We start from the raw sequence: 16,659 nt of genomic DNA on the forward strand, positions 1-16,659 counted from the left end.
TTCACACCCTCTGGCATATAACATTTTCCCATTCAGTTCGCTGTTTAGATGGCAGGCATATTTCAGCAAGTTTTTTAAAGTCAGCAGAGTCCAAATTGATTTTCGACACCACATGCTTAGTACCCTCCTGAACAATATGGAGAAGGTAGCCCCAAATTCTTTACATGCTTTCTTAAAACGTGTTCCACATCCTCCATTCAAGAGGTTCATAATTTGAAACATATACTGTTTGCAATGGAGTTTTGGCCGGATTAGCAGAAGTATCTTGCACAGGACTCTGATGCCTGAGGTGCGGAATACTAGAATGTGGTTCATTGTCTGAGTTGGCACTAACATGTGAGTCCATACTGTGAACAGAATCAGGACTCCCTTGTGGACTTAGCACTGGAGGCTGATCATCAGTGTCAAGATCTTGATCTGGATTATGAGTATCTAAATTACGTGTCCGAGTTGATTTTTTACCGGCAAAAATACCTATACTTTGTGCTGCCAGTGTTAGATTTATCAGCCTGTATCTTAGTCTGAATTTTCGTAGGAAAAATTTTTTATTGTCCATACTGGTCATCACTTTACAATTTCCACATTGTCTATTTCCTAACCACCAGCTAATGCCTATGCATATGGTAGTCATATTAGCCAACACAGAAATTCCACAAACTATGACTAATGGAGACCATTCAAGCAATGCAAATATTGGAGTAGAAATGTTCAACTGAATTGTAAGCAGCAACCATCCAACGACAATGATATTTACTAGTATCAAACCAAGTGGTTTATATCCAAGCAGAGTAATGCACTTGAGTAATGCCGAACTGATGTATTTAATAACAGATGGCATAGTGAGTGTGAGTATCCATAATAACCAGCCAAGGATCTCCAGAGGTAATTTCCAATGAAACATCTCACTTACAGTTCCAGAGGGTCCAGATTCACCTGTTCCGGGTGCCAAATGTGGGGGGAGGTCAAACCCCTTGTTGATGGTCTCCAAGTCAAAGAATGATTCCCAAAAAGATAAATTGAATCCCATCCTTCCATCCCCCCTCTTGGGGGAGACTTTGATAATAATGTCCGGAGTAAATAATCAACGAATGCAAAAGAATAGGGGACCAAAGGTTCAGCAAAGAAAGTCTTTTGTCAGTTGCAGCCAGCTCCAAAAAGCAAACCGAACCAGCAGTCAGTTCTGGCAAAAGAGCCCCCTATGCCTCCCCAACAAGCTATTTATTTATTTCCTTAACCACCCCCACCTGGAAGATCCAGGTGGGATGACAGGCAAAAACATTATTACAACAGTCACACAACAACCACCTTCTACTTTGGCTACAAGAACGTGGAGCTGCTGTTTCCAGGCTTGGTAATCCAATGCAGAGTCAGCATGCTACTCACTTCCCTGGTGATGTTCTGCCTGGCTCTCTGCTATGAATGTCTCAAGGTGGCTAGGGAGAATCTCACAGACAGGGCCAAGATCACTCCACAGCCCCATGTGCTGCAATGACTTCACAATCTCAGAAAGCTCTGCATGTGCTCCAGGTGGTAAGGAGCTATGTGCTCATGCTTACCTTCATGACCCACAATGCCTACCTCACCCTGGCCGTGTTGGCAGGGGTTGGCACAAGACACCTGGTCTTCTGCTGGAAAAATGCCAGGCTACTGGATCCAGCTTCAGTGTATCCTTCCCACTAGCCCCGAGAAGTCTCTGTGATTTGAGAAGATTCAAGCCACAGGTCAGGATTCCTCTTTCTCTAATCCTGCCTTCTTCCTTGTGCCCCTCCCTGTCTGCTGTGCATCTTATCACATGGTCTAGACTTGCTCTAAGCTGATTGACTGATCCATCCTCCACACACTCTAATGGAAGCCTAAACCCAAGTAACAATAAAAATTTGATCTTTGCGATCCAATGTTTGGATGCCCTGCCTCAATACTTTGTGATTTTTTTTTGATGTTTGATTGAAACTTGGTACTCTGAACTTGTTCCTCTAAGCTTAGCACTGATGTTGATTTCTGCATATTTATTCTGTTCTGGACAACACCTTCTGGCACTCAGGTGTTCTCCCTTTCCCTGCTTTCGTAGTTCACACCTGAGAGCTTCTGGCAAGCCAAATCAGGTCAAAAACAGGCAAGACTGGCACCAGAGAGATAGGTAGAACAGCACTAGGGCATTTATCTTGCATGTGACTGACACAGGAATGACCTGCTTCCATTCCTGACATAATCCTGTGTGTTACCCCAGCCTTCCAGAGACTATTTCTGAGTGCAGAGCAAGGTGGAACCAACTGGGTACCGCTGGCTGTGGCCAATGAGACAATCAATCTATAAATAAGTGAATAAAGTGGAAAATTGGGCTGGATATAGTACTCTGCCAGCACTTGGGTTCTCCCTCCAGAACCACTGTGCCATCTTCTGTAGTAATTGCTCACAATAGGCTTCTCACTCCATCCTATTAAGTGACAATCAAATCACAGCAGAGGATGGAGAACAGAGGTTCCCTGCTCCACCAATATTTTTTCAGCTCTATTTTCTCTTGATACTATGACCATTGCTATCATTTTCGACCTTTACTGCCATGCAGTGTGACTTTATTCTCTGCCTATTCCTATTGACCCCCGCCTTATCAAACAAACATACCATTCTCCATAGCCATCCACGTCTCACCAATTTTCATGATTTACTTCTTAAAGAGCACCCTCTTATGTTAGGCATTTGACCATCATAAAGATTCCTTATCCAATCATCTGGTAGTTTGGGTTGCCATGTTTTTCTGGACCCCCCTCTGTCCCAGCTATTAGGGGACCTGGGTACATCAATCCAAAACCCACGTTGACCAGGGCTGTGAATATGTGGCTTGGGTGACAACTGACCCGCATTTCTCAATTGCTCCATGAGGGAAGACTAAAGATATCTCAGACTCAGGTCTACACAGTGTAGTGGAATCTGGAAGCATGTGCCCACCAGGTGATCTCAGGAGAACAGACACTTTGCAAGTGCCTTGTCTGGGATGACAGTTTTTCATCAAAAGTGTTTTCTGTACCTCAACTAAAATATCTATGCCCTCTATAGTTATGTAACATTCTGTGTGTCTGGCTGGAATCGGCAAGCTTCCAAGACAGAGGGGACTGAGTCTGAGAGAAAGCAGTTTCCTGAAGTTCCAAAAGGTTGACTCGTGATCAGGTTTCCCTGTGTGCATGCCCAGTGTGGTTGTGAGTGCAAGTGCAGGACCCAAACAGGGTGGGGTGCCCTAGTCCTGTCTGACAGACTGGGCCAAGGTTGTTTTTGATGAAGTTAGCACAATACCATGGGCATACAGTTCACGGACAAATGCAGAGGAGCAGGGTCTCATGACAAACATGGATGTCACTCTTCACAGGTTACAGCTGTGCTGGGCACATGTATTTGGGGGGACATCTCTGTGATGTACATTATCGAACTTGTCGATATTCGGCCATCCTGTAATGATCAGGTTGACACCAAGGAGTTATCTATTGTTCACCTTGATACAGGAGAAATACAGATGGAACAGTAAAGAGCGAGATTAGTTCATTTGGGAACTGTGGGTGTTTCTCTTCAGAAATCAGGTTCTGAAGGTCTGGAACCCATTGCACTCTTGTGTGCCAGGTGCTAGAGTTGTGTAATTTATAAGGACAGGCCTTGTGCTTAGTGGATACCTCTATTTCTTTTGATGTTCCTATTCTTTCCTTCCTAGGTTGCTTCACTCTTTATTTTACACTGGCCTTTCTTCGATGCTTTCTGTTTTCTTCCAAACTTCATTCCCGATTCTGTCACCTTCCTAAATTACTACAAATTTTCTACAAACTTTACATTACATTACTACAAATACTTCCACCTATTTAATGTTCTTTCATTTGTTCCTTTCTACCTTCTTTCCTTCCTGCCATCCTTCTCTTTTTCTTCTGTCCTCTCTTCCTTTCTCCCTTCTTTCATTCTTCTAACCCAGTCAAATTATACCACCCTATCATGCATAATTCTTCCACCAGGAATGTAGGCTCAAAAGAGTTGTGACCACTGTGAACCCAGAGGTCTAGGTGCAAAAGAAAAGGTAAGAGTTTGAATCTATCAACATTAGGAGGCTCTTGTTTTTCCTTTGGAATTCTTCTGAGTACAAAATATGACTCTGGTAGATGAATTGGTTCGGTTCATGACCCGTATGTCCTAATCCCTCATGTGCTCCTATAATGCTAGGTTATCAAAGGCTTCTACTCCACAGTTCTTCAAGACATTTCAATTTACAAAATATTTCTTAAAATGAATAAAGTCCATGATCAGTAATAGAATGATACTGGTGTCCCTTTATAGGCGACTAGGTGTCATGGTAATTTAGCATACTTGAGTAGAATAGAAGAAGTTTTTGTTCTTTTAATTCTGTTTACTTCTGATGGATCGGTGGTTTCTCCAAAAACTTATTGTTTTCAGCTGTGCTGATCCACTGAAGATATGTCAACACCCATATGAGATAGTTTTCTCCAGTGGCGCTTTAAGATAAAGTTGGAGCCTAGACAAGCAGATGCATCGGCTTTTGGTGCATGAGACTGTTTATGATTTCAACTTCCTTTGAATAAAGAGTTGACTTCTTATTTTTCTCTTACCAATCTCTATAAATTGTGGGCCCTCTAATGCTCGAAGATCTATCATTTATGAGATTGAATGATGCGAGATTCACTATTTCATTGCTGGCAGGGTTCATGTTGAGATGCTCTTCCTTGAGTTGTAGGACGGTAGGGATTGTGTGGTAGGTAAGTGTTTCTCTGTGAAACACTCCATGTCTATGCTGTCGTTGGTCAGCACATGATCACCGAGATCGCTGAGCCATTCCATCCCAGGGTTAGTTGCCATTCCATTCAGGCAAAAATGAAAAGTTTGGCCCACAGAGATCTAAGCTGGTTCTCTGGTAGGGTGTTGGTGTTTAGACCCTCCATTTCATTACAGTTTCGCTTAGACAAAGGGCGTGAAGGGATCAGCTTTTGGAAGGTGGGTCTTCCTAGGGAGGGTCTTGGCAGGGAGGATCTCCTGTGCTTGTACTTAAAGGGAGTCGCTTTTGAAGATCTGTGACTTCTCAAACTCTTGGAGGAGGCTCCTGCTCCAGAATTGAAGTTTTGCCTCCTGCCTTGCCTGTCTGCCTACGAGAGGCGACCTTCTGCTGGCACCATGTGTCATCTTCACCACCACGAGGACACAGCTATGATCTCCTCTACTCTGGAGACCTCCACCAGCATCATGTCCCATGGCTTCACCACGGCATCCGCCCCGCACTCACACAGTGGTGGACACTCAGAGCATGTGTCGATGCACACCACCTTCTACTTTGGCTACAAGAACGTGGAGCTGCTGTTTCCGGGCTTGGTGATCCAATGCAGAGCTGGCATGCTGCTCGCTTCCCTGGTGATGTTCTGCCTGGCTCTCTGCTATGAAGGTCTCAAGGTGGCTCAGGAGAAACTCACAGACAGGGCCAAGATCTCTCCAGGGCCTCATGTGCTGCGATGGCTTCACATTGCTCAGACAGCTCTGCATATGCTTCAGGTGATGCTGAGCTATGTGCTCATGCTTACTTTTATGACCTACAATGCCTACCTCGCCCTGGCCGGTGTTGGCCAGGGGCCGGCACAGGATACTTGGTCTTCCGCTGGAAGGAATGCCAGGCTCCTGACCCAGCTTCAGCAGATCCTTGCCAGACTAGCCCGAGATGTCTCTGTGATTGGGAAGGACCCCGAAGATTCAAGCCACAGGAACAGGATTTCTTTGTCTCTATCCCCACCCACTTCTTTGTGCCCTTCACTGTCTTCTGTGAACCTTATCACATGGGAATCAGACTTTACGCTAAAATTTGTTGACTGACCCCTTGCTACCGTACACTCTAATGGAGACCTGAACCCAATTTGCAATAAAAAGGTTGATCTTTTGAGATCCAATATTTGACAGTCTTTGTGTCGAATTCTTTGTGTTTGTTCTTTTTGAGGTCTGATCGAAACTTTGGTACTTCTGAATTTGTTGTTCCTCTAAGCTTAGGTCTGATGTTGAATTACGCATAATAATTTGCTTCTGTTTTGGACAACACCTGTGGCACTCAAGTGTTCCCCCTTTCTTCTCTCATCAAATTTCACATCTGAGAGTTCTTGTAAGCCAACCTGATTTTGATTGCTGACATTCCCTAGTTCTCCAAGCGTGCTAGAGGGTGATTTCTGAGTGCAAAGCCAGAGTATATACTGGGCATCGTTGTGTGTGACCAAAGAATCTCTCCTATAAATAAATTTAAAAAAAGTTTAAAAATAATGGCAGGGCCACTTCTAAATTGATATTTATAACAGCTAGAATGACTCCTTCTAGGTTTATTTTTTATTTGTACTTTACTTTTTTTTCTTTTTCTATATCTCCAAAAGAACCACATTGCTTCATTAATCTTGTTCAGCCCCATCAATTGAGGGAAGAAAACAAATGGTACCAGGTCTAGACACTTGCTTGAAAATTTGGTGGGGATAAAAAATGATCATACCTGAACATCAAAGTCAACAACAAAAGAATCTCTACCTAATCCACCGAAAGTTGCACAATTGGGGACCTGTTATACTATTGTCTGCGGGGTAAATGAGGGAGTAATGAGGTGCATTCTGGAAATAGAGGTGGAGTAAGAACTTCACTGGTGGTGTGGTTTCTCCTAACTTATTGTGACTATGTACCTTAAGTATTATTGTAAATATCTTCAGCCACAATAATAATTAAAAACACACACAAAAAGAATGGACACTATAAAATATTCTGCCCGTACTTATGCTCTTGCTCCAGAACCTCTGTCCCAACTTGTGTATCACTTGGCTCACAATAGGCTTCCCACACCTTTATTGTTCAGTGAAAATCTCACCATAGCCAAAGATGGAGAACACAGGTTCCCTGCTCCACAGATAGCCCTTCATCTCTATTTTCACTGGATACTATTAACTTGCTATCATTCTGCACCTAGATCCTCACAAAAATGTGGTATATTATTGTTGCCATTGAGTGATCCATTGTTTTATTGCTCGGTAGGGTTCATGTTCTCATGTTGAGGTGGTCTTATTTCCTTGAATTCATTGTGTTTTCATGCAGATCTGCTACCATTTTGACATCGCTGTCTGGTAGAGGCTAATCAGAGGAAGCTGATTAATGGCATGCTCTTTGGTGAATTTGAAACACAGTAAACCCTTTTACTAGAATGGGTGTCTGGTGTGAAGACAAAAGTACATATGTTAAAAATTAGTCTACTGCATTTGGCTTTGACATGGTGGCATGTCATTGAAGGAATCAGGAGTCAGACTTAGAACATGGACTGAGGATCATGGTCATTGTACCTAAAAGAAACTTGAGCAGAATAGCAAAATAAAGACTTAACTCGACAGTTGCTAACATTCCCTTTCATCATATGTACTACTAGTTTTACTATGAGTCTCTTGGTGAGGTGCTTAAGTGCCTAGGTGAGTGCCTAGGAATGGGATAGTGAATTCTTTTTCTGTCTCCAAAAGAAATTTTCAGGGCTAGATATAGGTCTGCCATTGCCCTGCATTGAAGTTGCAGATCAGGGAAGTAAAGGGTGATGGGGTGCATGCGTGTTATTGGAATACACTACCAATGAGAATCCACACATCCAAAATGTATGGGTTTGGATGGGCTTCTGGAAAAATGACACTCACCTCTAAGCAGTAAGAAATGAAGCTGAGAATAACAAGTTCTCTTTACAGCAAAACTGGGTTCATAAAAGTGCAATGACTTCTGAAATATTCTAATGTCCAGGATTTCATTCAACAATTGAGCAATGAGTTTTCTTACACAATTTCATGTTGAGAAAATTCTTCACATAGTTGACATAGTTGTTCATGATACCTTTGTTTCCAGATAAGGGAAAAATACCTGGCTGGAAAAAGATTGGTCAAAATTTAGATAATATAAGGTAAGGGAAGCAATATATTTAATGAAATGAAGTTTCAGATGAACAAGGAAGAGGCCAAGTGAACTTGTGCAAAATGTGTTTCTCCAATGAAGTCATTATTACAATGGCTAAAACATTAATAAGATCTTAAAGTGGGCAGGACATTCTGTTAAATAGGAGGGGTCCAATGTGGCTGACCACGTTTAACTAATGAAGTTGACCAGAGTCTCCCAACACTATTGTATTGATACTATAATTTATAGGGGTATGTCCTCAGCATTCATGGTCCTGTAGAGGGAGACACAAGGAGCTGGTGGTGAGGGTTCCCAAACCTGATATAAGAAGCTTTGGGGGTATATGTGAGGCCCAGAAATGGCATGCAGGGGCCGGGCGGTGGCGCTGGAGGTAAGGTGCCTGCCTTACCTTCGCTAGCCTTGGACGGACCGCAGTTCAATCCCCTGGCGTCCCATATGGTCCCCCAAGCCAGGAGCGACTTCTGAGCGCATAGCCAGGAGTAACCTATGAGCGTCAACGGGTGTGGCCCCCCCCCAAAAAAAACAAACAAACAAAAAAAAGAAATGGCATGCAAACCTCAAATATGGTCATACCCGTGTCCCAAAAATGGGAACTGTAGAATGGCAGTGAGGAGGCAGGGCCCTGGCAGAAATGGTGTTTGTTGGGGAAAGAAGTTGCAGGCATGAGTTTGGAAGAACTGAGGCTTGAACCACATTCTCCTCTCGAGAGTTCTACCTTTCTATTATATAGACTTATGTTGAAAGAATCTATCTCAGATTCATTAAACCTTGATCAAAACAGAAATACTTGACAGAGCTAGAGTGACATCTCCCAAGAAAAGGAGATTTGCCATGATTTGCATTGTTTTCCCAGTTCACTCATCTGATTACTTATTGCTTTTGATATTTCTGTTCACTGTTGTGCTTTCTGTGTGCTTTCAGCTGGTGTTCACACCCAAGGACTGCAGTCAATACAGAAAAATTTAGGGGAAGTTGCTGGTTGATGTGGGGTCCTTAGACAGTGACAGTTGTTACAATGCATGCCCACAACACTATCTGTCTACCTCTCCAACTCACCACAATATACACTCTAATCTACTAGAGGAGACCTCTTGATCGAGACAGAGTACAAGTAGTCTGTTGGGGAAGGGAGAGTAAGCTTCATGAGAACAGAGCTCCAGGGTGAGTAAGGATGCCTGAAAGGCAGATGGTCCTTATGCCATTGTTCAGGGGCTTGCCTAAAATTTAGACAGCTATTTTTTCATTGGTAGAATGGTAGGATTGTGTGGTAGGTCATTGTTTCCCTTTGAAATATGGGTGACTCTTTTCTCAATGATCACTACATGATCACAGATATGGCTGAGCCATTCAATCCCAGCTTCAGATGCTGTTCCCCTCAGGCACAAAAGAAGTTTGGGTCACAGAGAGCTATGTTGGTTCTCTTGTAGGGTTTGTGTGCTTGGACCCTTCTTTTCATTACTGTTACTCTTAGACAAAGAATTTGAAAGGATCAGCTTCTGGAATGTGGGTCTTTCTAAGGAGGGTTATGGCAGGGAGAATCTCCTGTGCTTATATATAAAGGAAGTCACTGTTGAAGATGTGTGACTTCTCAAGGCTCTTGGAGGAGGCTCCTGTTCAAGATCTGAAGTTTTGACTGCCTGCCTATATTGCCTGTCCACCTACCAGAGGCAACACTTTGTGTCATGACCCATGTGTCATCCTCACCACAATGAGGACACAGCTACGATCTCCTCTACTCTGGAGACCTCCACCAGCATTATGTCTCATGGCTTCACCATGGCTTCAGCCCCACACTCACGCAGTGGTGGACACTCGGAGCACATATTGATGCACACCACCTTCTACTTTGACTACAAGAACTTGGAGCTGCTGTTTCCAGGCTTGGTGATCCAATGCAGAGTCAGCATGCTACTCATTTCCCTGGTGATGTTCTGCCTGGCTCTCTGTTATGAAGGTCTCAAGGTGGCTAGGGAGAATCTCACAGACAGGGCCAAGATCATTCCACAGCCCCATGTGCTGCAATGGCTTCACATTGCTCAGACAGCTCTGCATGTGCTCCAGGTGGTAAGGAGCTATGTGCTCATGCTTACCTTCATGACCCACAATGCCTACCTCACCCTGGCCGTGTTGGCAGAGGCTGGCACAAGATACCTGGTCTTCTGCTGAAAAAATGCCAGGCTCCTGAATCCAGCTTCAGTGTATCCTTGCCATTAGCCTCGAGAAGTCTCTGTGATTTGAGAAGATTCAAGCCACAGGTCAGGATTCCTCTTTCTCTATCCTGCCTTCTTCATTATGCTTCTCCCTGTCTGCTGTGAATCTTATCAACTGGTCTAGACTTGCTCTAGGCTGGTTGACTGACCCATCCTCCGCACAATCTAATGGAAGCCTAAACCCAATTAACAATAAAAATTTGATCTTTGCGATCCAATATTTGGCTGCCCTGCATCAATACTTTGTGACTTTTTTTTTTTTTGAGGTTTGATTGAAACTTGGTACTCTGAACTTGTTCCTCTAAGCTTAGCACTGATGTTGATTTCTGCATATTTATTTCTTTCTGTTTTGGACAACACCTTGTGGCACTCAGGTGTTCTCCCTTTCTCTGCTCTCGTGGTTCACACCTGAGAGCTTCTGGCAAGCCAAATCAGGCCAAAAACACGCAAGACTAGGGCCAGAGAGATAGGTAGAACATCTAGGGCATTTATCTTGCATGTGACTGACACAGGAGTGACCTGCTTCCATTCCTGGCATAATCCTGTGTGTTCCCCCAGCCTGCCTAAGGCTATTTTTGAGTGCAGATCCAGGTGGAACCCCTGGGTACCGCTGGGTGTGTCCAATGAGCCAATTAATCTATAAATAAGTGAATAAAGTTGAAAAATGGGCAGGATATAGTAATCTTTCCGCACTTGTGTTCTCCCTCCAGAACCACTGTGCCATGTTCTGTAGTAATTGCTCACAATTGGCTTCTCACTCCATCCTGTTCAGTGACAATTTCATCATAGCAGAGGATGGAGAGCAGAGGTTCCTTGCTCCAGCAATATTTTTTCAGCTCTATTCTCTCTTGATATTATGATCATGCTATCATTTTTGACCTTTACAGCCAAGCAAGTTTGACGTTATTCTTTGCCTATTCGTATGACCCCTCCTTATCAGCAAAAATACCATTCGCCATAGCCATCCACAGTCACCAATTCTCATGATTTATTTCTTAAAGAGCAGCCTCTTATGTCATCATAGAGATCTTATGACATCATAAAGATTCCTTACCCAATCATCTGGTAGTTTGTGTTGCCATGGTTGTTCTGGACCCCCTATGTCCCAGCTATTAGGGGCCTGGTACATCAAACCAAAACCCACGTTGACCAGGCTGTGAATATGTGGCTTGGGTTGACTCATGATCAGGTTTCCCTGTGTGCATGCCCATGTGTGGGGTGAGTGCAAGTGTAGGACTCAAACACGGGGGTGCTCTAGTCCTGTCTGGCAAGCTGGGCCAAGGTTGTTTTTGATGAAGTTGCACAATTCCATGGGCATACAGTCCACGACAAATGCAGAGGAGCAAGGTCCTCATGAGAAACATGTATGTGTCACTCTTCACAGGTTCATGTTGAGATGCTCTTCCTTGAGTTGTAGGATGGTAGGATTGTGTGGTAGGTAAGGGTTTCTCTGTGAAACATTCGTGTCTATGCTGTCGATGGTCAGTCCATGATCACAGACATCGCTGAGCCATTCCATTCCAGGGTTAGTTGCCATTCCATTCAGGCAGAAATGAAAAGTTTGGCCCACAGAGATCTAAGCTGGTTCTCTGGTAGGGTGTTTGTGTTTAGACCCTCCTTTCCATTACAGTTTCTCTTAGACAAAGGGTGTGAAATAATCAGCTTTTGGAAGGTGGGTCTTTCTAGGGAGGGTCTTGGCAGGGAGGATCTCCTGTGCTTGTACTTAAAGGGAGTCACTGTCGAAGATCTGTGACTTCTCAAACTCTTGGAGTAGGCTCCTGCTCCAGAATTGAAGTTTTGCCTCCTGCCTTGCCTGTCTGCCTACGAGAGGTCACCTTTTGCTGGCACAATGTGTCATCTTCACCACCACGAGGACACAGCTTTGATCTCCTCTACTCCGGAGACCTCCACCAGCACCCTGCCTCCTGGCTTCACCATGGTATCAACCCCGCACTCGGAGCACATGTCGATGCACACCACCTTCTACTTTGGCTACAAGAACGTGGAGCTGCTGTTTCCGGGCTTGGTGATCCAATACAGAGTTGGTATGCTGCTCGCTTCCCTGGTGATGTTCTGCCTGGCTCTCTGCTATGAAGGTCTCAAGGTGGCTCGGGAGAAACTCACAGACAGGGCCAAGATCTCTCCATGGCCCCATGTGCTGCGATGGCTCCACATTGCTCAGACAGCTCTGCATATGCTTCAGGTGATGCTGAGCTATGTGCTCATGCTTACTTTTATGACCTACAATGCCTACCTCGCTATGGCCGTGTTGGCAGGGGCCGGTACAGGATACTTGGTCTTCCACTGGAAGAATGCCAGGCTCCTGGACTCAGCTTCAGCAGATCCTTGCCATTAGCCTCGATAAGCTCCCTGATTTGGGAAGAATCCAATTTGGGAATTCATGTCACAGGACAGAATTCTTCTTTCTCTATCTCACCCACTTCTTTGTGCCTCTTTCTGTCTGCTCTGAACCTTATCACAGGGACTAGACTTGCTCTAATCTGTGTTGTCTGACCCCTTTTGCCCATACTTTAATGGAAACCTAAACCCAATTGCAATAAAAAAAAAGTTTGATCTTTGAGATCCAACATTTGGCTGTCTTGTGTCAAATCATTATGTTTGTTTTTTTTGAGGTCTAATTAAGCCTTTGTACTTCTGAATTTGTTGTTCCTCCAACCCTGGCTCTGATGTTGATTTGTGCATATTCATTTGTTTCTATTTTGGACAACACTTTGTGCATGCAGGTGTTCCCTCCTTTGCCTCTCTCAAATTTCACATCTGAGAGGTACTGGTTAGCCAACTCAGGTAAAAAGTGGGCAAGATTGGGGCCAGAGAAATAGCATAGCACTATGGCATTTTCCTTGTATGTGGCTGACACAGGAGGGATCCGATTCGATTCTTGACATCCCCTATGTTCTCCCAGCCTGCTAGAGATGATTTCTGAGTGCAGAGCCAGGAGTAACGCCTGGGCACAGCTGAGTGTGGCCAAAGAATCAATCAATCTATAAATAAAAGTAAAAAGTTAAAAAAAATGGCAGGCCTCTTCTAAACTGATACTTATAACAGCTAGAATGACTACTCCTAATTTTTTTTTATTTCTTCTTTACCTTTTTCTTTTTCTATATCTCCAACAGAACCAGATTGCTTCAATAATCTTGTTCAGCCTCATAAATTGAGAGAGGAAAACCATGATACCAGGTCCAGACACTTGCTTGAATATTTGGTGGGAATAAAACGTGGTCAGACCTGAACATCAAAGTCAATGACAAAAAAATCTCTACCTAATCCACAGCAAGCTGTACAATTGGGAACCAGTTATACTAGTGTTCTGTGGGGTAAAGGAGGGAGTAATGGTATGCATGCTGGAAGTAGAGGTGGAAGGAAGATATCAGTGGTGGTGGGGATTCCCCTAATTCATTGTGATCATGTACCTTAAATATTACTGTATATCTCTTCAGCCACAAAAATAATTAAAAAACACACATAAGAAAAAATAATGGGCAGGATAAAATATTCTGACCCCACTTATGCTTTGGCTCTAGAGCCTTTGTGCCAACTCATATTAATTGGCTCACAAGAGCCTTCCCACACCATCATAGTCGGTAAAAATCTCACCATAGCCAAGGATGGAGAACAGAGGTTTCCTGCTCCACAGGTATCTCTTCATCTCTATTGTCACTGGAAACTATTAGCTTGCTATCATTCTGCACTTAGATCCTCGAGAAAACGTGTAGTTATTCTCTCTCTATTCATCTGCCCCCCCCACCTTATCACCAAACATACCATTCTCCATAACATCCACATATCACATATTTCATAATTTAATTCTTAAAGAGTAGCTTATTATGTTAGGCTTTGGCATCATAAAGATTCCTTATCCAATCATCTGGTGGTCTTGGTTGCCATAGTTCTTCTGGCAGGGCCTGAACTCAGCGCCCCCCCTCTTGTCCTGCTATTATTACAGAAGCCTGGCTCATGGTACCAAATCCCAAATTGACCCGGCTGTGAACATGTGGCTTGGGTGAAAACTGACCCAATTCTCCTAATTGCCTCAGAGAGGAAGGCCATGATATCTCGGACTCAGATCTACGGGGTGATTGGAGTATTGAATAAGTGCCCACTGGTTGCTCTTGGGAGAATGACACTCAGCAAGTGCCTTGCCTGTGATAACTGTTTTCATCAAAAGTGTTTTCTGTGCCTCACCTTAAATATTTATGCCATCATACAAACCACCCTTGTGTTTCTGGCTGAGCTGGGGAACTCCACAGGAAAGGGGACCAAGTCTGAGAGCAGCATTCTCTGAAGTTCCCAACAGTTGACACATTGATCAGGGGTTCTCTGCTTGCATTTCCATATGTGGGATTAATGCAAGTGCAGGACTCAAACATGGGGCAGCCCTGGTCCAGTTTGGCGTGCTGGGCCAAGGCTTGCTTTGGATGAAGTTGCTCAATGCCATGGGTGTACATTCATGACAAGTGCAGAGGAGCAGAGTACTCATGGCAATCATATATTTCACTCTTCAGCTCAGTTTAGGACTGTTCTGGGGGCATGCATTGCATGGGACATTTCTGTGATGTTCTTGTATAGAATTTGTAAATGGATATTCTGTAATGATCGGGGTGACACCAAGGAGTTATCAATATTCACTTTGATCCAGGAGAAATACAAGAGAACATCAAAGGAGCAAGGCTGGGTTAATTTGGGAACTGTGAGTGTTTCTCTTCAGAAATGAGGTTCTGAGACCTGGAACCCATTCCACTCTGGTGTGCCAGATGCTCTAATCCATAAATTAAGGATGGACTTGTGCCTTAGTGGACACTACTCCTATTCCTTTTGATGTTCCTCTTTTTTCCTTTCCTATTTGCTTCACTCTTTATTTTATGCTGTTTTTCTTCCTGCTTTCTGTTTTCTTCCAACCTTCATTTCACATTATGCCTTCCCTTCCTTCAGTACTTTGTTCTTCCATCTATACAATGATCATTCATTTGTTAATTTGCTCCTTCATTCACTTGTTCATTATTTATTTCTTCCTTTCTTTCTTCCTTCCTTCCTTTCTTTCTTTGTTTCTTCCTTATTTCCTTATTTCCTCTCTTCCTTCCTTCTTTACTCTCTTGCTTCTCTCCTCCCTTTCATTCTTTTTACCCAGCCAAATAATACCACACTATCATGCAAAATTCTTATGCCAGGAATGTAGGCTTACACAGGTTTTGATCACTGCCAACCTAGTGGTCTAGAAGAAAAAGAAAATGTTTCAGATTTTGAATCTATCAACATTGTAGGCTCTTGTTTTTTCTAGGAAGTTCTGAATACAATATCTCCTGACTGTGCAGGTGAATTAGTTCTCTTCATGATCCTTGTGTCTGAATCCTGTTTTGTGCTCTTTTGCTGGAGGTTCAATAAAAGGCTTCTACTACATCATTCTTCAAGATGTTCTATTGCAAAAAATACCAGTTAGGATGATCTAAGTCCATGATCAGAAATAGAAGGACACTGATGTCCTTTATAGGCTACTTGGGCTCATGATAATTTAGCATAATGAATAGCATAGCAGATAGTATTTGCTCTTTAATTCAGTCTAATAGAATGGATCTTGTGGAGTTTCTACAAAATGTTAGTGTTTACAGTTGTGCAGTTGCATTGAGATGCTCTTCTGCAGAGGCACTTTACCTGAGTTGAGGTTGGACCCAGACATGCAGAGCATCTGCTTTTGTTCCATGACACTATTCATTACATTTAATTTCCTTTGGATGGAAGAGACAGTTTCTTATTTTTCTCTTTGGCTCTCTATAAAATATGGGCCTGCTAATGCTCTATGATCTATTATTGGTGCCATTGAGTGATGCAATATTCATTGTTTATTGCTGGGTAGGGCTCATGTTTTCATGTTGAGGTGGTCTTATTTCCTTGAATTAGTTGTGTTTTGAAGCAGATCTGTGACCATTTAGACATTGCTGTCTGGTAGAGGCTAGTCAGAAGAAAGCTGATAACTGGCATGCTTTTTGGTGAATTCAAAACTCAATAAACACTTTTACTAGGAGTGACCATTTGCCACAGAATAGATATCTGGTGTGAAGACAACAGTATGTATGTAAATTCAGTCTATTGCATTTGGCTTTGACGTGGTAGCACATCATTGAAGGAATCAGGAGTGAAACTTAGAATATGGACTGAGGATCAGTTGAACTTAAAAGCAACTTGAGCAGAGTAGAAAAAAAAAAGACTTAATTTGACATTTGCTAACATTCCCTTTTATCATATGTACTACTAGCGTTACTATGAGTCTCCGGGTGTGTTGCCTAAGTGCCTAGGTGAGTGTCACCGTGAGTCTCTAGGAATGGGATAGTGGATTCTTTTTCTGTCTCTGAAAGGAATTTTCAGAGCCAGACACAGGTCGGCTATTGCCCTACATTGAAGTTATAGATTAGGCCAGTAAAGGTGGTGCTGTGCTATTGGAATACACTGCCAATAAGAACCCACACATCAAAAATGGGTGGGTTTTGGATGGCTT

General features: G+C 43.3%; 1 protein-coding gene across 1 annotated transcript; it reads left to right on the forward strand.

Moving 5' to 3' along the window:
* Positions 1-12,000: 12,000 nt before the first annotated feature.
* Positions 12,001-12,507, forward strand: LOC126020155 (high affinity copper uptake protein 1-like). Its single transcript, XM_049781621.1, has one exon. The coding sequence runs from the start codon at positions 12,001-12,003 to the stop codon at positions 12,505-12,507; it is 507 nt and encodes a 168-aa protein (XP_049637578.1).
* The last annotated feature ends 4,152 nt before the right edge of the window (positions 12,508-16,659 follow it).

Source organism: Suncus etruscus, chromosome 10 (genome assembly GCF_024139225.1).
Source record: "Suncus etruscus isolate mSunEtr1 chromosome 10, mSunEtr1.pri.cur, whole genome shotgun sequence".
Taxonomy (NCBI): domain Eukaryota; kingdom Metazoa; phylum Chordata; class Mammalia; order Eulipotyphla; family Soricidae; genus Suncus; species Suncus etruscus.